This window comes from Cryptotermes secundus, unplaced genomic scaffold (genome assembly GCF_002891405.2).
Source record: "Cryptotermes secundus unplaced genomic scaffold, Csec_1.0 scaffold181, whole genome shotgun sequence".
NCBI lineage: Eukaryota > Metazoa > Arthropoda > Insecta > Blattodea > Kalotermitidae > Cryptotermes > Cryptotermes secundus.
Window position 1 is genome coordinate 3,249,910 of NW_019723906.1, and position 25,465 is coordinate 3,275,374.

Consider the following 25,465-nt stretch of genomic DNA (forward strand, 5'->3'; position numbering starts at 1 on the left):
ATTGTCAAAAAAGAACACCTTTGTTTATTTAATTTCATTGATGGAATATGACCATACACAGTGGCAAGATGTACTTGATAATGCCCAAGGTTGCCCTCATGTTAATGCACAGTCTTCGAGTTCACACTTAATTAGGTATTAAAGTTATTTGAAACAGCATAGTTATTAGAATTTCTAAATGCTGCATTCAGAATGTGGAGCATGTAAGTTTCATATCCTATCATAAACAAGTTTGAAATACAGGTGGAAACAGGTCAGTTGTTAGTGGATTTTCTCTTCAGCACACTTGCAGTTTGAAGCCATTGTTCACAAAATACAAAATCTCATTTCTGATTGGCTCTCTAAAGAAACAATTTGTGCAATGGTATAAGTAATCTATTTCTCACGGGCTAATTTAACCTTTGAGTCTGAGAGTTTTAAGTGTTCTGGCACTAGTTTCATTTCTTTTGGGCAGTGACTGTTCATAAAAGTTGCTGTCTGTAACTCTGATATCAAGTTTTGTGTATATCCAGTAAGAGGGAAATTCACTCATATTTCCTGAGTATCATATTGCATTGTGAGAGTGAAACACTGAAGTTTGTCCAGTGGAATAACTCATGTCATCCCTAATAAAGGATAGCTGAAAAAGCCAGGTGTTGAAAGAACAAATATCAAACACATCTTAATACTCAAGACACATTTCAGTTACATGAGTTATCCCAGTTAACAGAATGCCCTTAGCACACTCCAGTACTAATAACTGAACCCTCATAACTGTATGTAGTGATATTTTAAGGCACTAAGTTCTGGCGATGGGCACAGTTGAGCATGGATGGTTGGGTCAGTCTGTCTAAAAAATTGACTGTGAACAATGTAATAACAGTCTTTAAAAATCAATTTTTATTAGCACTTACAAAAGCAAGAAACATTATATAAACTCCATCAAAAATGATGTAATGTTTTATATAGCCTTACATATTTAACATATATACACAACAGTCTTTCCTAATAACATTAATTCATTTTTGTTCCCTGAAAGTTTGGCCAGATATAAACTGAGAAATTCCTCATATCTACAACAAATATAACAGTCAATTAAATACTAAATACATTTATAAATTATCTAGAAATATAAATATCATAGACTCTTTTACCTGAGGAAGAACTGTGACATTCATCAAAGGTGTTTTGCCTGTAAGATTATTTATATTTATAATGTAAGGAATGCTTTGTCTTTTTAAGATGTGACATTAATATTTCATTTGTGAACAAGTCTGTATTACATATTTGTCTCAAAATTTGCGAACTTTTCATACTTGAAATGAACTGTATTTGGAGGCATAATACAGTGGAAGTACAGATTACATAATCTGACAAAGTCTTGAAGATCCTTATGTAGAATTAAATTGAAATTCTCAGTATTAATTTTGTATGTATAAGGTGTGGGCCATGAAATCCGACCCATGCACCACGACATTCAGTTATCTGTTGTGCCTCCTCTTTGATTACCCCTTTATTAATCCTAAACTTCAAATGAAATGTAGGACTTTATTTATGGGGGCATCATAATAGTCACTTGGTTCCATAAAGAACTGGCCCAGGTGACAACATTTTAAATGAGCTATGGCCTCACAATCATGTAAGATGTGTGTGGCTGATTCATCTTCTTCTAGGCACCTTTCATAAATTGGGTTATCTGTCAATCCCAGTTCAGTATTCATTTTAGTGTTTTAAGGTTTTGAATTATAGTGAAAACCCCCATTTAAGATTTTTTGGGGAGCAGTGGATTTGAACACTAAACTGAGAAAAATATTAAAAGGAGAAAATTAGTCACTGATTACTGACTTGAAGTCAAATTCACTGTGAAACAGGGGTTTCATCATAACATTTTAAGTGATAGTTTTATTACATTTATTAGTACTAGTGTACTAGGATGTTTGCTGAATCCAGTGGCAGCCCTGACCAATATTTAAGGAATGAATGAATCTTCTTGTATTAGAAGAAATCTCTTACAGGAATCAAGATACTCCAGATGGATTTGAACTTGACAAATGTTGCCGTTATGTGTCAGTGAGTGAGTCAGAAGAGTGAGTGGACATTACCAAATTGCAGCTTCCATAAATTAAGATTACAAGCTTTTGTGCAAGTCATGTCCATATAATTATATATTCTAAGATAACCATTTACTAATCATGTGTGCTGTATATATTCCATTGTGATTTAATTACTAAATTAGGTGGTATTTTGTTCTTTTTATTGTTGCAACCTGTTTCCACCTAATACTGACATTTAGCAAAGACTGTTCATTTATTTTTTTATTAGTGGTATAGTGTGCTTGAGATGAAATCTGCGAAAGCTTCTTAGTTGTTGGAAATTCCATACATTTCAGATGGCTGTTTTTAAGAATTTGGTGCATAAGTGATATAAAAGCTACAGTAGTCATTGTTTCATGGCAGTAGGTGCTGCTTCCTTTTTTAGCTGATTTTCAATGAATTTGCTCAAATTATTTTTATTTGAATGTTAATATTCTGTGAAGCCTGCCTGTCTTAATTTCATTTGTGAACTATCGTCCATAAGTAAATGTATACAGATACAGAAGTCAAGGAATTATCATGGCCTAGACATTAGGTTAACTACATGTAGAATCAGTAAAATATTAAATATTGTGTAGTTATTAGACATATATTTTTAGAATGTTTACTTTGCTAGGATTTTTTTTGCTCTGATTTGTTTTTAACCACTTTATAAGAGTGTGTCTCATGGTAACTGTAAAGAGGTGTCATTTAGGTGAAATGAATTTGCATTTGCCAGGCATTACTATTTGAGAGGAAGTGTTAGGTTGTGCTTAATGAAATATGCAGTTCATTATGCTGTGGATTTATTGAGAATGAACCATGATTTGCTACTACATTTTGATTGAATGAAACTGTCTAGTAGCTTTTGTCTTATTTGCTCACCCACTGTAAACCTTTTTTATTTAAAATTTTAAGAGGAAGAAAGCTTCAAAATATGTCATTTAAAGATTTTTAGATGTCTTTTCCCTTAGTGGAAGAGCAGAAAGACATAAAAATGTATAGGCTCTATATTTAGAATATTAACTATGAGAATATTTTAAAAAATTCTTATAAATGTACTGAAAGTGAATGATCTAAACTACAACTGGAGAAAAGAAATTAAAACAAGAGTTTCTTTTGTGCTGCTCAAAGAAATGACAGCAACACTGAAGTAATGTTTGTAAACTCAGCTAGTTCTACCACAATTACACAAAAATGAATGACATATCTCTCTATGCATATGTCTCAGTAGTTTTGCATACAATGGAACATTTTAATAAGGCTGCCATCAGGGATTTCTCCCCATTTGAAGGATTAGGCTCTACAACCCTCAGTGACACGTGGTCTACATACTGTATATGGCACTGATGACTCAAATTAATGTAGGAATACAACTTAACTTTAATGAGTTTAATGGCAATTCACAATGAAGAAATATCTGTATTATGTTCTAGGTACAACAATTTTTAACTCAATTTGAGTTGGCTTGAAATATTAACATATACACAATCACATTGCCACCTGTGGACAACATGAAAACACAGACAGTGGAACTTAACCCATCATGTCAAATCGAGATGTACCAATGAACCTACATGCCCAGGCATACAGGAATTTCTCTCAATAATAATTGCACTGCACAAACTTACAGGAACATGCTATTATTTCATTACAAACATCAAATTTATATAGTAACTTTTCTTTTTTTGCTGCAACACCACAATGACACAGAATAACATCCAATGTATTGACATTCAGACTTACTTTTCTTTTCAGAAAAGGCTTTGACAATACAATTAAAAATCACTTATAGCTCTGAAAACCTTTAATAGGCGATAACTTCTCTCTCCACACAACAATCCTTGGTATACCCGTCACCTTCAATATACTTCCAGTCATTTTGCAAATAATATATTGTACAATGATATATGATTACAAAGGCAACAAAAAGTGTACATGGTAACTTGGTAATGAGAATGTTTCTGTACAACAATATCACATTTCACCAATGAATGTATCTTATTTATATACATGAATATGACAAAATTTACTTTCAAAAGTGCTAAATGGACGCCATTTTTCTGACAGAAGCAAGACACTCGCTTCCCATCACCATAATTGTATGGACTTGAAAGGTATGACATCTAGTGGACTACACAAAGGAAAGAATGAAACCCAACCCCCTATGCAGAAATGTGACCATTCATTAGATTGTTATGAAAGACTAGTAAGAGAGAGAAATAAAAAGGAAAAAAGAATCACACAACAACCAACTTGGATGACAGTGAGTGGGGTAGAGGGATATAAATTTACACCTAACAGTGAACAGGCTGTTATTATCACAGAACAAATATAAGTTATGTACTATGGGTAAAAGGCAGCTCTCTTTGGACGTTCTTCATTTATACAATGAAAATGTCCAAGGAAATTTATTGTTAAAGATAATTTATGCTCATCAGTTTCATATACCTCAAGAGTCTTCACTATAAATCACACATGAAATATTTTAAGATCACCAATCAAAATTTAAAAAAAAAAATGCATTTCAACTACAATGAAGTACAATCTTTGTACATATATATATTATGTAACAGCCAAGTACATGTAATACAGCCCAGTTCCAAAAAGATCAGAACTTCCAACTCATCTTCAGCATCATTAACATGTTGACAGATCATTAGAAATTATACATTTAGGGACTTATGAAATAAATCCAGGAAAATATATGTATATGTATGTATATATATAATGAAGCATACAAGTATTCAATCAATGCAGATTCCATGGAAAAACCAGCTATAGAAATGTGATGATATATGCTGCATCAGAAGTATTTACAATACACATGATTAATGTCAAGTTTCTTTTGTAACAACATTTAGAGGTATGTCATGATGTTTGCTGGAGTATGATAACAAATACAGGACTTATTACTGATCTAGAATGAATGATTCAATGTTCAGGACGTATATTGGCCACAAGGACAACTTTTAACAGGTGATTCAGTAAAGATGCTGTGGAAATTCATCCCACAAATTAGATGATACTACTTGTCTTCAATGACTGATGTGATGATTCAGTTAGTGCAAATATTAATGGTAAGTCAATTGTGGCAACAAAGATCAGATGAGATAAACAACCATTAAAAAATACATGTTAACAGATGAAGTGGATAATAAATGCACATGTGGTGTTAATTACCTATTTTACTGTAGGATACCCAGAGCATTATGTCTGGCTCGTTTGGCTTCTTCCTCGCTAATCCTCTGCTCAATGAGATACTGTGCAGTAGTGATAGCATTGGGTGAGCCTGCTATAGAAACAATGCGATTACGAGTACCAGGAGCAAATGTGCCCTTCTTTGATATTTGAATGTTTGCTCCACTGAAATGCTGAATTTCTACAAGAGATCTACCACCAGGACCAAGAATTGCACCAACAATATTTTCTGCAATTTCCAGATCAACTTTGTTTTGGTCACCTTTCAGGTCTGAAGGAGTGGGACTTTTACAGAGGGACTGACCAGTCCCTAGGCCAAAAGAGTTATTGTTGAGAGAAAGGGGTGAGCCAAGGTTCGTAGGACTTGACTGATGTCTGAAAGGATCAAATGGACCACTGGATGCACCACCCTCGCTGAACCGGTCCATCGTACCTCCACGAGATGTTGGAGTTGAAGTACCAATTGAAGACACTGTGCCAATTGGACCAAATACACCGCCGTTATTTCCAACCCCATTTGCTGTTTGAGAAGGTGTGGAATCCATGGGACTGACTCCTAAATAGTTGCTGCTTGGCACAAGGGCATGGCTGCTTGAACTGCTTGATGACACTCCTGTTCCAGCCAATCCAAGTCCCATACCAAGAATCCCATACTGTGCAAGTATACCCATAGCAGATGTGATTTCACTAGTTGCTTGGTCTGAATACCCACTGTTCCTCAATGTAACCTTTATGTGATCCAGAAGCTGTGCAGTGACTGAAGCACTAACTGGTCCAGCTGATGGGCTACCCAGATTCAAACTCAAATTCAGACTGGCAGGACCTCCATTAAGCAGCATCCCACCAACTGGAAGTAACATTTACACGGTGAACATTATTAAGAAAGAAAACAACTGGCAAAGTGGACAAATGTCAGATGGAATGAAGCACAGCTGAAAGTGTCACTTTACTTTTAACTAAATGAAGATTAGGTCAGTCTCAGGTCAGTAAATGTGAAGGATGAATTCTCTAGATAAGCTGTGAAAATCTGGAAGACAAAGAAGTCAGTAATGTTTGAAGTTCAAACTTACCTGCAGTGATGGATGAACTCAAGCTTGGAGATGAATTGAAACTTCCAGCCTGTACTGGTGTATGCTGACCAGTATGATTAGCATATGGAGATCCAGTAGGATTGTAATTAGCAACTGGACCAGACACGTCAGCATAACTTACATTCAAACAACTCCCACTCTGTGGATCTTCCACCACCTTAGTCAGGATCATGAGGCAAGCTCTCTTGTTGCACTCCATTTCACCTGCCATGGAAGCAGTCATTATGCAATACAACATTGTCAATATCACAAACATAGAATTCTGAAAACCCATCCACATAAAATCCTAAAATGATGATACATGAAAACAGATGGCTCTGTTATTCTTCAATTACAGTGACCCAAATTTTGGGGCTGGGGAGGTTACAGTTAAGTGCATCTCTATAGGACCAGTCATATTCCATATAAATTAGTGTGTCCCTAAATTTTTACTTTATTTTTGTATGAGGTAGTGTAGTTGGCTGAGGCACTATGCTACAAGCTGGAACATCGTGGGTTCAAGTCCCAATGAGGTCATTGGATTTTTTTCAATTAACCTAATCCTTCCAGCTGCACTATGGCCCTGGGGTTGACTCAGCCTCTAACAGAAATGAGTACCAGGAATTAATTAAATAATTTTCCTGGGGAGTAAAGCGCGGCTGGCATGTAAGGCTGACAACCTTGCCGCCATCTTTGAGCTGACTGTCTAGATCAGGCATGTCCAACTTCAGACAGGTTGTGATTGACTTTTTAGTGTCAAAACTGCAGTGATCTACCACCCCCTCCTATTGTCGTACCTCGCTTTAAGCAAAAATATTGGTAAAAATAACACGACACATGATGTTTTTTGTAAAAGCAACATACATTGAAAGTACAGACTACTTTAACACATATTTTCCCTTCAAAATCTGAATATAATCACATTACAAGTGAATTTACATGCTTTTCACATATAATTTCCTTATAGGCCTATGAGATCAACCAAAAATCGTCCCGCTATCGACATGTTGGACATGCCTGGTCTAGATAATGTGGGACCCTCAACGTCTCACAACCCTATGGGCCTTCACAGCCTGTTACAGAGATAGCTATACTTATTTTACTTAAGTGTAATTTTTCATTTTGGTCTGTATGTACTACTCCTTTATAAGGTAAAAGTAAAGTTGTCTTTGTTTTTTGACCTTGGCACTAGCTGGAGGTAAGTGGGTCAGCTTCACACCCTTGATGCTTTAGTACAGGAAAGAGCTTGCATATGCACTGGATAGGAGACTGCTGAGCTCCAGATCCAGCCTGGATTGTGCAGTAGAGAACAATCTCTTGTCCCCACTGGGGATCGAACTCCAGCCATCCAGCCAATATCCCTTCAGTATACTGAAAGAGCTATCATGGCTCTAACATACTGAAACTGCATTCTTTCCAAATTGTTTATTTGCATGTTTTGAATGGTTCTCACGACTTTCTCTGGACAGTGTTAACTGGTTGGTCTTTGCAGCAAAGATATGTGTTTCCTGTGAGGCACAAACTGAATTTTTATATATTATGTAGAAGAAATTTAGTCTTTAAAGGATTAATGGTGAAGATCAGTGCAGTATTAAGATGTTATAAGTATGTCCATGGCCCTTCTGCAGTAAGTACTTTTTTCCTATGCTATCTAATTTATTCATAATTTCTGTGAGTCACAACATCTCTGGATATATTAATACTGAATGAAGACCTCCAGCTTCCTGCAGTTTGCAATCATGGATCTCAAAGCGTAATTTACGGTTCTATTTAAGCACTTGTAAAAGTATTCAAATAAGATAGAACTGCTGTATGATGTCACCATATGCCATAAACAGGACGGCTATTTCACAGCTTTGTTAGGAGAGAGCCTTTCTGCTGTGTGTGATCACTGTGGTGATAATGCTGTAGCAGCAACATCAGAGTGAAAACCAGTGGTCCTCATGCAGTATCTGCCTTACATGTGTCAGAATTAAATGTATCTGAATCAAACAGAGCAGTTAAACTCCCTTGCATTCAGGGGTACCACACACCATACATCGTTTTAAAGTGGGCTAGATTTTTTAAAATTTGGGTAGACTTCAAGAAAATATTTCATTTGTAATACATCATACAGCAACGTTTCAATTATTTAAATAATTTTGCAGCTCACCACATGAGTTGTCATTGCTGACACCATGACTTATTTTCAACGTTTTTAACTTACATGCAGTTCCCCTGCATTAGAAATATCCTGTCATATGCTCTCACTTCATTTCACACAACTGCATATATAATTTTCTTTCCATGAGTATGAGGATACTCATATGTCTAATTTATCTGCTCTCAACCATGTGAACACTTCATGCAAATTTTTCATCTAGATGGCTTGTCTGCAATTTACTCTTCAATGCAAATTCTGGTCTTGCAGTCTAGTTTGTCTGTGTACTTCACTTGACATGAAATTCACAAACATCACTGACAGTAAGTCAGATCCATACAACTTACCAATAACAGTGATGCATCTCTCTTGCAGAGTCTGGTCTTTCGCTTTTTGTGAGATCTGAACATATGAGCCACTCTCCTCCTTTATTTGCTTTATGTAGTTGCCACCCTTTCCAATAATCATTCCCGCTGTGCTGTTAGGGACCAGAATTTTAACCTGCACAAGACGTCACTTTGTATAAACTCCCATTTTTTTTTTACTGTTTTATGTAGATTACATGTTACAGTAAATATTGTCACAAAATTAAGTCTGTTAATGTATATATATACTTGTTTCACCAGCACAGTATTTCTCTTGAACAATGAGTCAGATTTATTGAGAGCTATCTATACAAAAATACATACATAAAAGAATGTTATACATTAAAATTCCATCATTACAGTGTTCATCCAGTCATGAACAACTGGAAACTTTTAACGATCAACATTTCTTGTATGGAGTCTTGTCTTCTGGCAAAACCATGTTCAGGGTTTCATTTCTGAAGGAGGTTTTTAAAAGCAGACAAACAAAATGTGACACTATAGGTTTCAACCAACACTGGTCATCTGCTTTAAATTAATTCAAATAAAATGGCCTTCTGGACTGAAGGACACAATTAAAATATAGAAAATGGCAAGGAGTTCTGATGCATAACTCTTGAAGCCTGCTTTTGTGTTCCATAGAGTTCTAGTCCTATTTGTCTGTTATGATCGTTGTTGTCATCATCATCATTTTATATAATTTTGCAGAATAACTTGGGTACAAATTCTGTACACAGTTATGTTAAATTTGTAAGCTATAGCATCAAGGTTTTGCACCATCACTGTGTAACTACATGATGTGTAGCTATGTTTATGATTATTTCCATACCAAATTTCACACATCTAGTCCCAATATTTCATTAGTTTTCACCAGTGAAAACTAAAGACTGTGTTTTCACTGCCATCATGTTCTTACTTTACATGCCACAAAAATGTTATGTCAACAAAAGCTGCATGTTTTTTCAAGGTCTATCATGGTACATAATTTGAAGATCTTAAAGTTAGTAGCACTAGTGTTGCTGCCAGGTCACAAGTTTGTGTGCCCATGTTATTACTACTAATTACAGGAAATTTAAAAACGTTTGGCATAGTGGCCTCCAGTTGCGTAATGTTCACACCAAGTTTTGTAAAACTTGTTGAGTGGTTCTGAAGTTGAAATGGGAGGACATACACCATTGTGATCTCTTTAGCCTATTATTTTTCATTAAGGAAGCACGTTAAATGGGAAACATTTTGTGATAGCTTACTTGAGTAAACATAAGAGTTACATGATTTGAGGGAACTGTCTGCAACATGACTGGCCCACCTCATTAAAACTGCCATTCCCTGGCAATGAACTGGAAGGGAATGTCCTGAGTTTTGAAATAAAACTTGGATAGGATATTCATTAATTAATGAAGACTAGACATGTTCAAGCTTTATTCTGGGGTATTCTAGCATTTGTATGGATATACTGAAGAAAAAAGACTGAGGTTAGTGTCTCATGAATTTGTTTGGAAACTCCTTGAATGCAACATACGTTTGGAGTTACATCCCCCCCCCACAGCACACAATTTGACCACCTCTACTTTTATTACTGATTATTATGTCAGTGTTTAGGATTTAGTTATGGGGTGATTTTTTGTGTTTATGATATCAAGGACTCCTTGTGGGGGCCATTCTGTGAACAATGCGAACAGTAGTGTATTTACATATTCACAGTTTATTTAACAATAATGTCAACAGCTCAGACTTCATAGCATTGAACGATAGGATAACTAGTGAATAATGAATTGGAAAGGATGTAGAAGACATCTGCCTGGAGGGACCGCGAAGAACCTGGAAAAATCTCTGGAGATCTTATCTCTGGGCTGAGATCTGAACCTAGGTCCATGAAGCAGGGATGTTATTCCAATGCAGTATTCTGCTTGAACAGTAATGTCACACTTTAAGAATACATATATTTCTTACACTGACTTCTTTTGTACATGACGTGAACTAAAAATTTACTGATGTAACTTTAATTACTACATACTTTTGTGTTAAATTTTGTGTGTCACCCTACACTTACATATTCTGCACATGAATAATAAATACAGAACGTAACAATAAGGAATCTAGCTCTTGGTGAGATTTAATAAAAACATAAAAAGTTGCCAGCCCACAAAAATGCATTACAATTATCATCAACATACAAAATATACATTAACATATGAAACCTACTTGTTTATCTCGTTCAGCTGAAGTTTTATTGTCAAAGTCTATTGCTTGTTTTGCATTCATGTCTGGTTTCTCCCGGATTTTCTCCATGATGAATATCAAAACTGCCATTATACCACCCACATTTCCAGTTATCAGACAGACCCGCTCAGATGTACCTATGGAAGTAAAACCAAACTTTAAAATGCATATGTCACCTTACACAATTGTATATCTTTCGACTTGAGTAGTATGCTTCACCAAATACAAATTACCTGGATAAAAATCATTAGCTTTAGACATTTTTACACGAGCACCGGTATCCTTCTGAAGCTGTGCTATAGTATCACCACCTTTCCCAATGATAGCCCCCGCTGCCACACCTGGCACCAGCATCTTGAAGTGGTATGTTCCATCTCCTGTTGAAAATGTTAAGACACTGTGACAAGATCATCAATTAACTTCTGAATTTTATGATTTAACTATATAAATTAGCTTACCATGGATTAAGCACACTCCACAAGAAAAGTGTGATCAGAATCTATTTTATAGTGAAACCAAAAACAAAAGCCTTTTCTTGCCCTAAACAGGTGAATTTGCTTTGAAATATCCTTTTACCATAAAGGGTACGATGTTGAAAAGGAGTCAACACAGTGATCCACAATGTGCAACAAAGTTACTAACGCAAACATAAAGGCACGGGGTCTACTTTCAGCTCTCGAGGAATGCCAAAAAGTCCATGTCAACAAGTTCAATCCTGTTTTCTTAAGACCAAAGTGGTTTTTGCACGATTACTTGTAACCTACAACTTGTATTACTTACTTCACTTTATTGTAAACCCCCCTAACAGTAACAGTTAAAGGAATATAAGTTATGAAACCCCTCAGTTTGTAATTTTCTCTACCTGCCCATTTGTTCCTCAAATTACATGCTTTTCAGTTCCAGTACTGTCACTTAAATCTCTGAAACAAAAATGAGATGTGGTTCTCCTTTAATGACTACTTAACTTCTAATCTATAGCTTCAAATTATGTGCGAAGTGAAAATTATTTTCTTAGCACATTGGCAGAGGTCCCTATCAAGTTGCACTGTGACAACAGGAACTCAAATAACTTTACAGACTCACTACAACTGTAGTACGCTATAAAATGTTCCTGTACAGTCACAAAAACATTGTGAAATATTTTGCTGGCCGCAGATACATTTTCCTAAATACCTATATTAAAAAGGGGCACGCGGTAGCGTAGTTGGTTGAGGCACTATGCTACAAGCTGGAAGGTCACAAGATCGAATCCTCATGAGGTCACTGAACTTTTTTTTTTTTCAATTTATCTGATCCTTCCAGCCACAATATGGCCCTGGGGTCGACTCAGCCTCTAACAGAAATGAGTACCAGGAATATTCTTACAATGTTCTTGGGGGCAAAGAGCGGCTGGCGCATGGGGTTGACAACCTTACCGCCATCTATGAGCTGATGGCTGGAAAATGTGGGAACCTCAACATCTCACAACCCTATGGGCCTCCACTGCCCGCTACAGGGATACCCTTACTTACTGACTTCCCCAAACTGTCCGTTGGTACACCTGTATTTTAAATAACTAGTGACAAATCCATAATCCCTCCTTAGAGGAGGATGTGACCCCACAATCTGAGAAACAGTGGTGTAACTCACTGTCAATATTAAGTTCATTCTACTCCTCCTCATGCTCCATTCCCTCCCTGTAACACTAGATTCGGGTAATATGATCAGGAAACGGAAACAGTATTTACTGGTTTGTTTGTAGTGACTGAACATTTATTTTGAATTCAAAACAGAAGCATATGAACACATGCGGTAAGAAAATATTATTTTAACATATCTTCAATACTGAAGACAAATGTATAAGAAGTATTACTGTCAGCAATGAGAAACAGTAACAGATTTAATAATGTTAATAATGGACACCTACATCATTTCACACATACAACACAGTCATTTTATAAAAAAACATGTTAATCTGAGGTTAAGAATCTGACAACACATGTCTGCACTAAGCAAACATTATCTCGCACTTGTTTTTGGGAATGATATATGTCCTCCCATCAACATAATTATTTATGTTTATGCTCCAGTTTTTAATATTAGGTTCAAATCATAAAATATCCATTATCTCTCCATTCACAAATACAAAAATTCATACTGTCTCATGGTAATATAAAAAACACAGAGAAAGCACATGCCACTGTAATACTGAAGTGATGTTAAAATTCACTAAGCCCAACTGATGAACTTCTGATGCTAATATAATATTAATGTCAAATAAAAGAAAACATTCCTGACAGCACCACCTCACTTTACTTTGCATATATATGTTACTCTGTTATACAAACAAACTGAAAGTTGTAATCGTTTCAAACTTCCAGATTTAAAATCAACAGCATATCCTTAGGTTCATGGTACCTTCTAATGAAGCATACAAGACATACATAAAAGAAGTTTACCTTAGAACTGACTTCAGTACATCATCCTTGCAACAGTTCACTGTCACAAGGACAGTGACAGAGCACTCTGGTGTTCAATCCCATACAGTTTACCAAGTCAGGTATTGAATGGACTTCAAAGATCTAAAAACTTGGAGAATGGATCAAGTTATAATTCTCAATTGTGGATCCCTGGTTACCCATAATGAAAAAAAAAAAGGATACTGTCATGCATTTTCTTTTCACTATCTTTTTGAAGAACAATGTGTAAGGATATTTTCCCAATGTTTAACTGCACATGCTTCTGATTCTTCTGAAGCAATTGCTGTGAACTCATAGTAAGTAAAAAGAAGATTTTTTTTATTCATGCTTCTATATGCTCATAAATGAGTAACATTCATTTTTCAAGATCAAAAGTTTTGCCCTGAAGCTAAAATCACCACCTGTAGTTTGTTAAGTGTAAATTATCACTAGTTTTAACTATTTCACTTAAGACGTCTTTGAAGTAACAGCTGAAGTGTCCAAATCCTTTATGTAATGCTTTTTCCAGTTTATGCCTCACATTTTTTCTTTCTTTATTTTTCTTTTATTGCTAGTGGGGTGGGACTAAGTCCCTTGTACTGCGGCCACTTCTGGCCTATTGTACCAGCCCCAGATGACAGGTGAGGGTGATTGTGGAGCAATTGGTGGAATGAAGATTGGCAGGGGAAACTATGCCTCACCTTAAAGAAAATAAAATCTTATCAAACATTCACTTAATTTGGAATCAGTGAGCCACTAATCACAAAATTCTTTCATGTGTCATTAATTCTGGATCTCACACTAAATTTTAAGGACTAATTAGCCACATCCTTTGTTACTCACTGTCTACACTCTTCATTTGTCATTCAGTGTCTGTAACTGATATGTATAAGACAATGGGAGGAAAAGGTGCTACAATTACTATATTTGATACTGAAACAGGGATATGCTGCCTTAAGACTTTCATGCACTTTAAACCAAGCAGTTTGTAGGAGCAGCCCGTATAACACTTAGTTTGTAGTAACAATGCTGAATTCTCCACCCATTTAATTTACATTTGCCATAATATGTCAAAAAACCTATCCACTGAATGCAAATCCAGCATATTTTTCTTATTTTATTTTTAAAAACATGTAAATGTTTAGTTGCATTAAAAGGCCGCACCATAGTTCAAGCCGTTAGTTGCTGGCTTCCCACCGCGGTGGCCCGGGTTTGATCCAGGGTCTGGTCAAGTGGTGGACAAAGTGGCGCTGGGGCGGGTTTTCTCCGAGTATTTCGGTTTCCCCTGCCAATCTTCATTCCACCAAATTCTCCATTATCATAATCACCCAGGGCAGGCTACAATAGGCCAATCAGTGGCCGCCATGCCGAGTGGACCCAGTTGGACCCCACCCCCCACTAAGCGAATTAGTTACATTATGATTATCTGGGTTGTAACGACATGTTGTTCAGAAAAAGCCTGATGTGTTGCATGAATGTATTTCCTCCAAAACACTGAAATTTTCCAAGCCACACAGCATTATGACCCAGAAGTCTGTACTCTTCACAATCATTGCTGTGAGAACTTCAAATCCAACAGTTTAGAAGTCAGTTCAAAGTTGTATAAAAATGCTTACGGACTTTCCTGCAAGTACATTTGTTTGGGCTTCACTGAAATGTTATAAACTATCTCAGACTCTGCAAAGCTATACTTGAATTTCAAGATATTAACAGCAAACAATGATGAGATAAAAATTCAACAGAACAGTGCAACACAGCTGTTTGGGAAAGCAGATCTGAATACAGTCAGCTGTACACACTGCTACTGATGAGGTAATCAAAGACATTTGTTTACTTACATGTAACAAATCACTTTAAATAAATCCTTACCATGCCTAAAGTTGAATGCTCTGACAAGTTTGGCCAATTTTTAAATATCCAAATGTTAATGTGCCATTAGGAACAGCAGGCCCTTAAAATTTTCATGTGATGCAATAAAATGAAGGAATGTTTGCAATGTATATAGGATGTATCAAAAGTACCATCCTCCATGCAGTTTTACTGTGCAGAAATTAAAATAACAATAAACTGTCAAGTGAGATTGAAATGAATATGAAGATTATAGCCTACTGGATTGTGACACTATGTAGCATGATTAGTAAGTACCAACATTTTTGAAGGACTTGCCACTTCAGTCTTCTCTGTAGAAGACTTCCATCCTGAACATCCAGCTAATGTCACCACATATCTACCATACTACATAGCAGAACATCCCAGAAGACTGCAATGTTCAATAAAACAGTTTGCTGTTAACAGAACTGTGGTACATATGGATAGGTGCTTCATGTAGTGAATTCTAAACCTACGATTGCTCCAGGTATGTCGTCATGTCATGTCACACGAAGGACCTTGCCTAAATGTTCCACTAATATTTGTTTACTAGCATTCAAATTATCGCTTACCATAATTAACAGGTAAACTTTGAAACAATCCTCTGACTGTAATATTTTAAAAATTAATGTGGTACTTAACTTCATGATGGTACATCACAAGGTCACAGTCTTATCCTCTGGATAAATGTACAGAACTTAATTAAGTAAGCGCAGATATGACAAGTACAATAATGAAAAAATGTGGGCAGTTCTTCACGAACCAGTACACGGAACATCAAAGTATATTGCTACAATAAATTGTTAATGTTGGCACTGAAATGCAAGTCACCTCCCAACCACACCACTCTACGAGAACCAATAAATACAAACCAGAAAAATGTCATATTACTATAAAATTAGAAAATTATACTACTTTTCGTCCTACATTGAATTTCACTGCTGAAATACCAGTTACGTGCGAAAAAACTACCTAGTTTGAGCATAATTTTTCCCAAGTGCCACCTCAAAGCTGGAGCGAAATGTCTTATGGAGTTAACTTATGTTTAGCTTAAATACAAGTAATTACAGTTACATCGGTTAAATTAATATTTATTTACCTCCACCGTAATGTGATCTCTTTGTCGTTCCATTTTCAACTTCGCCATCTAATGGTCTTTTCCGAGAATCTGGTATTTCTGGGGATGGACACGTATCCATTCCCGAGTCAGCGGCCATATTGGACTGCGCTGCATTCCACATAACGACGACGGTAAAGATCTTGCCGATGGTTGTGGCCTTTGTGGCTGCGTGGCCCAGTCGGTAGCACCGAGAGTTGTGTCATTATGCGCAAATTATTTGGTGCGTTTCCGTAGTCGCTTCAAATATATTCTTGCTTGGGCAGAAGTCGATAGAAAACTTTTTTTTTAATTTACGAACTTGATTTATTTCATGCACTTAGGCCTAACGATATTTTATTGCTTATATATGTCCACAATAAGCAGTATTTTGCAAAATAATTTGCATCAATATATTTCAAATATGGCAAGTTTTGACGTTAGAAAAAAAGTATTTCAGTAATGGATTGTTTGTATTCACTGCCAGTCTTCAATTTCCTAATCTGATTTTACGAGACTAGTCAGTCACTTCAAACAATCAGCTTGAATTCTCCAACTCTTTCCTGATGAAGATCTGATTTTGTAGGTTGTGTCATCGAAAAATGCTTTATAGTAAGGAAAATGTATAAAATAATAAACGCGATGTGGGCAATTACCATCGAACACGCGAAATAACTATTGGCAGAAAGATATTCTAAATATTTAACAACTGCATCAGCTGTCTTCCGTCAACCGTTTTTGCGTTACACTTATAGGCTCCGGAAGGGCGAAGGCAATCCAAGCATTTATAGAAGAAGTTTGAATTGAAAATAAAAGGAGATAACCAGATATTAATATCAAAAGAGCTTAAATACTGATCGTGGTGCTATATCTGTTGCAGCATATAGAACAATAACTTACGGCGATCCGTAAAAACATTCCTAAACGACTCTAATGTAAGCTTGTAATCAAATTTTCTGGCTGCCTCCCTCCCTTGGAATAAATCCTAGTAGCGCCCATGGTTACATTGGTTACGCTATTTGTACGAGGGGTTCCGGAAAGTTGTTGTAAAGCCTACTTTTCTACAATTCCTACAGGTCTTACTAATATGATCTTGTTAAAGTTATTATGTAGGTAAAATAACTACATAGCCCAATAGCAAAATGCAAGTTAGCTCATAGGTTGGTGTTCTGAGATAACGCATAAATTCAGACAGGATCGAATTGTGTTGAAACAAGTTTTATGCCTTAATTACAATAATTTTTATATTATGATTTTGATTAAAGCTGCTTTTTGGGGAATCTGCGTTAAATTATTCACATATAACCAGAAACATGGTTGTGGTTGTTGACTTGTAAGCAGTAGTTTCCACAAAACTTCTAAGACTGTGTGTAACCTATCTTCATATAACATTTCCTATTTCTGGATCCAGTCGTTCATCAGTTGCCGATGTCAGTCTTAAAACGCAATGAAAATTTCGCATGGTCGCCATATTTTTTACATTCTGCAGAACATCGCTTTACCTAAAATAGCACATTCTTCAATGATCCCTTATACACGATAACTTAGCATACATCATTTCAGGATACAAAATGTAGTGGTGCTACTCGCTTCCACCTCCCATGTCCATGTGCTCGACATGCAGTTAGTAAGAACATCGAAAGTTAAGAAGTACTAGGTTGGAGTGGCCTCCAGTAGAATAATGTTCATACTGAATTCAGTAAAAAATCGGCCAGCTGGTTCAGAAATTGAAAGAGGGGAACACGCACACAAACAACATGATGATTTAATAAGCCTCTTTTTGTTGTACGAAATCAGCTTAGATTAAAATAACTATGAATGTTGAAAATGACGGACATAATGAACAATGAAGTTTCGATCTGGCTGCGAACTATCTGTTTATCTTGAGGTAGGGGCAGAATTTCTCCTTTAATCCTCACACTTGAACTGAATGTCTCAATTGTTATTGGTCAACGAAGATTTCGCTTCATTCGAAGCAGACCGATAGACACTAGAGAAGTAGTTTCAATGATCAAGCACACCTCGTATTTTTTTTTCCATTTTCCTCTCTTCTATACTGCTGGATAGAATTCCATTTCTTTCCCTAATTATACCCGTAACAAAACAAAAAAATACAGTCATATGAGCCAAACAAAATGCGGTAAGAGAGTTGCCACTTTTACTTCGTATGCTGGACCCTTCCTCTTTGAAAACTGTCTCGAGTTGTTCATGGGATTCTTCGATCCTGCCAGGAATAGCCGTACATTAGAATCCATCCCAAAATTATTACAGAATTGGGATACAGAAATTAGATAGAATATTCAGACAAAAATCTTAAATTATGTAAGGAGGTGTGATTTTAATTGAAACTGAGCAGAATAAGGACTAATATCTGTTTCTGTGATGAAGCTAATGCTATTTTGTATTTTATAACAACTCGTAATATACATAACAGTTCAATAATTATATATTAACGTCAGTAGGGTCTATATATATTTAGTTGGCACCCTGCACTGTTTGCATCCTGTTGTGTATCATGATTAGTGGTATTTGGCTGCCAACACAACAATAAAAATAAACCAATCGAACTGCTCACATTGGTTTTACTTGACAGTTGCTACATGTTTTGGTCCACATTTGGGACCATCTTCAGGCAGTCTCATCAAATACGTCTCCTGTTATTGAATTGTGTTAGTATGGCTTCATATTAGTGCTACTAATCACAGTCACATGCAACCGCCACGAAGTTGCAAGAATTTTACTAATTTCCAAAATTTAAAATTATTTAAAATTCTCTTGTCGTTGAGTGTAAATTCTATGATACTGCCTGAAGATGGTCCCAAATGTGGACCGAAACATGTAATAACCAATGTGTGTAGAGTTCGATTGGTTTATTTCTTATTGTTGTGTTGATGGCCAAATACCCCCCATTAATTAGTTAGCACTGTCTGCATCACAAAATATACGATATATTCTCCTCGTTAATTAGACACGTGACCTCATGACACAAAAGGTGTTTATTAGAGAGTAGTCCTGACTAGTTCTCTGCACCTATGTTTGAATGTCTCAACGATGTACGAATATCAGAAGTGTGGTGAAAATAGAATCTAATAACTGTATAATACGTATGACGCAACTTTTAAGTCACTGACGATGACACACACTCGTTCTCGTAGAAAATGAAGTATACTTGTATTTTTCGTTATGCAGTGTATTCCTAGGACTCTAGAGCACTTAGAAGATTCACATGTCTACGTAGCGTCAAAACTGAATATCCGCGCGCCTGTCAAAAGAAGTAACTTACAGCAGAGGTCACCAACTTTTCTGGGCGACAAGAAACTTAGAGATGTTCGTAATCTGCAGTGGTCACTGTATGAATCTACCGTGTCATAGGATGGGCGAACTGAAATAATCGCGTCAAGAACAAGAAATTCTGTGAACAACTAATTGCCTACTTTCTTTTGATACGACACGGAGAGCATAGAAAACGACTCCTCCTACAATTCTTCGCCACCGCGAGAATATTTTTACTGAGTTTATGTCTAGCAAAGATATGGGGATGAACAGACAGACCCAGGGGCTCTCCTCTGATAAGACACTGACAACATGGGGAAAGACGTGTCCAACAATTCTTCTACTGATGCCTGTATTCGTTGCCACGGGAAAGTGTTTAGCCAACCTTTGCCTAGTAACGATAGGAGGGATAAACATTTAAACATACAGACTGATGAGAGGGATTTATGAAGTATGCCTTTGAGATGGGCTCAGTTGTCATTATACACATACAAAGTTTCATAGAAATTGGTTCAGCTACGAGAAGATGCACAGACACACAGACAGGACGGAGATCTCATAAGCCTACTTTATGAAAGCAGGCTTAACATGGCACTTTGTGTTCTGACGTCAGTTCGGTTTCCAAAATATTGTTCCGACATACTACATCTTACAAATAACTAATAGTGTCATTTTCTTAGGAAATGTCACCATTATTTGCACTCTAACCCCACAGTTAATGCGAACACATTCTAAGCATTCAGAAGCCCTAGGGGCTGCGCAGAGATTTGATTCATGAGCTGAAAACCGCCAGCACTTCGTGGCCAATAGCGGGGAACTGAGAAATTGTGAAGGCACCAAGATGCCCGCGGACCTAATGTTTTGCAGTGTCTGATCTATATATACCATTCATCTTCAATTCCGAACTCTACAGTTTATAGTTTACAGCAGGACTGACCCACTAATGACGTATGGACAATATACCTCAGCTTATCAGCCTCGAGTATACTTCTATATTCTGAAATGTGCGAGAATCATTTGTTCCTGGGCTCCTTTCACCCTTTAGAGCCCAGTGGTATCTACATATACCTCATCTTATGAGCCTCGAGTATATTTCTATATTCTGAAATGTGCGAGAATCATTTGTTCCTGGGCTCCTTTCAACCTTTAGAGCCCAGTGGTATCTACATATACCACCTGCGTTAACGTACCAAAATTATCTTCTATCGTCTAGCCGTTCGCCTAGTTGGTAAACCGAAATAATAATAATAATAAGAAGAAGAAGAATAAAGGTAAACAAGGCTAAGTTACCCCTCTAATAGGATAGGAGGTCCATAGCGTTATGGGACGTCGGGGCTCCCATATTTTCTAGACAGTCGGATCACAGATGGCTGTGAGGTTTTCAGCCTTACGCACCGACCGCCCTTTACCACCAGGAAGATACCTGGTACTCATTTCTGTTAGAAACTGAGTCGATCCCAGGACCATGGTGCGGCGGGAAGAATTAGGCTAACTGAAAAAATAGGATGACGTCATCAGGAACTGATCCCGCGACCTTCCGGCTTGTAACATAGTGCCTCAAACAACTATGCTACCGCGTGCCCAATACTACTACTACTACTACTACTACTAATAATAATAATAATAATAATAATAATAATAATGCGTCTGATTTCTTGCGTGCAGGACTCAAAAGGTCAAGGACCAATTACAGTCAACACGGATACAGAGAACGCAACAAACAAAAATAAACACAAGGACAGAACGAAACAACTAATATCAATTAATGTCATTTAAATTAAAACATCATTTTCTAAAAGAAAAATGTTATGTATTTAGAAACAGCGCTAGCAGCAGAAGCACATTGTCTGAAGCACAGCGGCTCGAAGAGCAACTAAAAAAAGTTGCTTAGATTGAGACTTTAGGCTTTCAGTTATAGACACAAGTCAACAAAATCCGTGAGACTTAATGAATGTTTTAAAAATTTTTACGACAAAAGAAAATTTGTTGTAAAAACCGTCAGGATTAAACTTCTCGAAATATTATTAAAATATTTTAATATATAATTTAAATTTTACAAAAAACTAAGGATAATTCTTGATGTACCCCAAAAGAGTACATAAACATGTGGTTTGGGTTACCTCAACATTTAATCTGTCAGCGACAGAATCAACAGATGCTTAATTGTAAAGAGGGGACAAACCATAAGTAGACAATGCTCACTGAACTGCCAAGTTCCAAGCAGAATCTCTTTTTAAAATAATAACAATTTGTCGAATGAATGTAATTTGCATAACCCGGTCAATGTAAAAAGAGGATTAAAGCGAGCAGATTGGACTACACCTTGTTCAGCAAGGTTGATCAAAGGGTCACCAAAACTTGAAAAAAACAAGATTAAGTTAATCGCTAGTGTTGTCAAGATTACTACGTGGACCTATACCAAGAAAACATATAGAATGAACTATACATCCTTTCCGTTGACTATAGAAACAACGGTTATTATTTGCAAAGAATAGCCTGTACATTTCTTTGTTATATACTGTATGATATTATACAGAGAGTAACTTTCCCTCTCCCTGTACAGCACTGCGCAGACTCAACAGTTTACACCTATCAATTATCTCATATTATCTAAGGAAATGTAACCTATCTAGAAGTAAAGAAGATATTTTCTGAACAAAATTTTCCGTTTCATCTATATATTTTAGCAGATAGCCAGGCAGATTTTTATGAAGAAAAGTTCTATTGCTGCAATTTAAAATTTTTTGAAAGTTATTTTAACGCCAATTCCTCTCACTTTCTCACAGATAGCCTCTACTCTTCATTTAGGGGTTTCGACACATTTTCCCAGCACAGTACACATTACACGTATCTTCTGCTTCGCCATATACGAACACTCTGCTTCCCTAGCTCTGCTTCAATACCCCTTTCATTTCCACGTCCATAGTTTGCTCTTCATGTTGCAGTATCCGATAGAGCTTTCTCTCTCTCTCTCTCTTAGTTCCTTCAATTGTAAAATCGAACTAAAACGAAGAAACTAACTTACATTTGCCAGGGGTGAAAAAGAAAACCACGAAACCTTACCAGTAACGGCTAGTGTTGGGACTCGAAATAGAAACCTTCAATTACGAGGTAAACATGTTACTAGCAGCGCACCTGATTCTCTTTCAGTAACCTACTAACTTCAGCAATCCAGTGGTGCGTGAGTTTGATGCTATTGGTACGGATCTCAGAAGAACAAAGCAATTCAATTCGTTGATTTTGAGGTTCTCGTAGCTGTGACTAAGAAGAGTACATTCTTCTGAGTTGTAACATCGCGTAGAGTGCCCTGATTGGCGTCTATTTCTTCTGCAGAAAATGAACATATGTTCCTCCGAAACGTCAGTGATAAATTACGAGAATAATGCAAGTTTGACGTTGACTGACGGTAAAGTGAATTAATTTTCTAGCAGTCCAATTTTTCTTTCGGGATATCAGTGTATTGTTTCCCAGTGTTGGTTATCCTCACAGACTGTGATATTACTCAGTCACTCCATAAGAGTGCTAGAATAATAGACCACTACACAGTTTTCAGAAATATGAGTGCTTAATAATGATCTGGCTACCAGAAATGGAATATTTATTTTCTTATTCCTCTCTCAGGAAGTGCGAACAAAAACCTGAATTTAACTACAAATAGTCACTTCGGATGAGTTTAACGGTAGACATGCGTAAATAATACGAATACTTTGAGGAAATGAAAGTTAGAAGAGGTAGTCGTGTGAGAGGGAAATGTAGTATTAAAATGGATTTAACAGAATGGGGTAATGGGGTAATGGGCTAATGGGCTAATGATGGTAGTAATACCGGCTCTTAATTATCCATGGTTAGCTTAAGGCGTCGTGGTGATGGTACGAGATTTTCTCTTAGTATTCCATTATATCGCCGGTCACGGTAGCCGAGCGGTCTAAGGTATGCACTGTCTTCGCTCGCTCGGAAGCCGGGATCGTGGGTTCGAATCCCACTCAGGGCATGGATGTTTTTGTGTGTTTTTCTGTGTTTGTGTACAGTAGAGGCCTTGCGACGAGCTGATCACTCGCCCAAGGAGTCCTACCGTATGTGTAAGATCTAGTAAACCGAAGTGAAACGGAGAGTTTCATGGAGGTAGGCCTAGGCCCAAAATTGGGGCTGTAGCGCCACAGGAAAAAAAGAGAATTCCATTATATCAGGGGATACTTACTTATTGTGCGTTTTGAATGATGTGGATAAAAGGGGCGCTTGTAGAAGAGATCATGTCTGTCTGTCTTTAACCACGTTTCAACTTGAGAACCGATTGACAGATTCTGATGAAATCTCTTATGCCATTTGAGGCCACTCTGAACTTCTTGTTTTTAATTTCCTTCAATCCGTATTAACAAAATGGAAAACTCACGATTTCTGAGAGGAGGAAGAATCTAATTCTACTTGCGAAATCAAGTAACCATAGCAAACAGGAATTCTTGGTCATCTAAAACTATTTTATAACAAGAGAGAAGAAACAAAATCAGAAGTACAACAATAAACAAACTATTCAAAATAAAGGAAACAACCGATTAAAACACTCCCTGCAAAATGATACATAGTAAACAAAATGACAACAATAACCAAAGCTGTTCCTTCTTAATATTGTTGACGTCTTCGCTAGAGCTTTTCAGAACAGCTAGACGCATCCAGAACGCCAACATAGAAATAACGCTTATGGAAACTCTTCTTACTTCAGTGTTGGTACAATTTCCCAACTCTTTAAACTATACTGAATTATCGGGCAGATTTAATAATGAAATAATGCCACATTCTTCTGGCCAGTGCACAGGCGTCTTGAAAATGTAGAAATCGGTAGGATGGTTGCAAGTTTTCTAGATCTGCTTCAATTTTTTATATTTATTTCATCGTTGTCAATATTTTTGACCAATTGTCATCTATATAATTTTATGTACATATTAATATTATCAATTGTATACTATGACAGAGAAATGAAGTAATGTCCGATTAACTGTGGCTGTTCAGTTAGTTATCTCTATGCCTATGCATCAGAACACTGCACTTGTAGAGGCGATTCAAATGAGATAAAATCATCATCATCATCATCAGTAATCTGTCAGAAGACAGGTCCACCGTCTCTTCCAAAACAATTCCTCCACTTAATGCGATCTAGAGCTTTCTCCTTCAAATGACAGTATCCTCTTCTGTCCCCAAGGTCATCCAGCATCTTCTTACGTCTTCTTCCTCGTCTTCTTGTCACTTCTATCCGCCCCTCTATCTTTCCTTCAATAACTTCTTTTAGAAGGCAGTTTCTGCGTAAAATATGACCAATCCAATTAGCCTTCCGTTTTCTTATTTCGTGTAGGATATTCCTCTGCTCACTGACTCTAATTAACACTTCTTCATTTCTCACATAATCGGTCCAGCTGATCTTCTCCATTCTTCTCCAGCATCACATTTCGAAGCTTTCCAGGTGTTTCTGATCTCCTGCTCTAAGTGTCCATGTTTCAGCCCCATACAGAGCTATGCTCCAAATGTAGCATTTCACAAGTTTCTTCCTCAAATTTAAGTCCAATTTGCTGGTATAACCCCTTCCTTATTACTACCATTCCAAGAACATTAATTCGTGTATATGACGTCGCATAGCCTATTTATAGAGCCACTTTCCAAAATAAAGAAACCGGAGTAACTCAGTAAGTGACTAAGTTACGGACTAAAAAACCAAAATTCGATTTCAGGCAGCATTTAGAATCTTCCCCCTAG

The 25,465-nt window shown here is 36.8% G+C and overlaps 2 protein-coding genes across 2 annotated transcripts in view; one reads left to right on the top strand and one right to left on the bottom strand.

Annotated features, from left to right (window-relative positions):
* Positions 1-4,783, top strand: part of LOC111861988 (probable maleylacetoacetate isomerase 2) — a 16,719-nt gene extending 11,936 nt beyond the window's left edge. Inside the window, exon 8 of the mRNA XM_023846998.2 lies at positions 1,995-4,783. The gene's annotated coding sequence lies outside the window, so the exon portion shown is untranslated. The remainder of the gene's footprint in view (positions 1-1,994) is intronic.
* Positions 2,467-16,657, bottom strand: LOC111861935 (RNA-binding protein Nova-1). The gene is made up of 6 exons (XM_023846912.1): positions 16,454-16,657; positions 11,281-11,424; positions 11,030-11,184; positions 8,810-8,963; positions 6,323-6,547; positions 2,467-6,099 (listed from the first exon to the last, which is right to left on the bottom strand). The coding sequence occupies exons 1-6, from the start codon at positions 16,593-16,595 to the stop codon at positions 5,240-5,242; spliced, it is 1,680 nt and encodes a 559-aa protein (XP_023702680.1). The 5' UTR covers positions 16,596-16,657; the 3' UTR covers positions 2,467-5,239.
* Between the last annotated feature and the right edge of the window lie 8,808 nt (positions 16,658-25,465).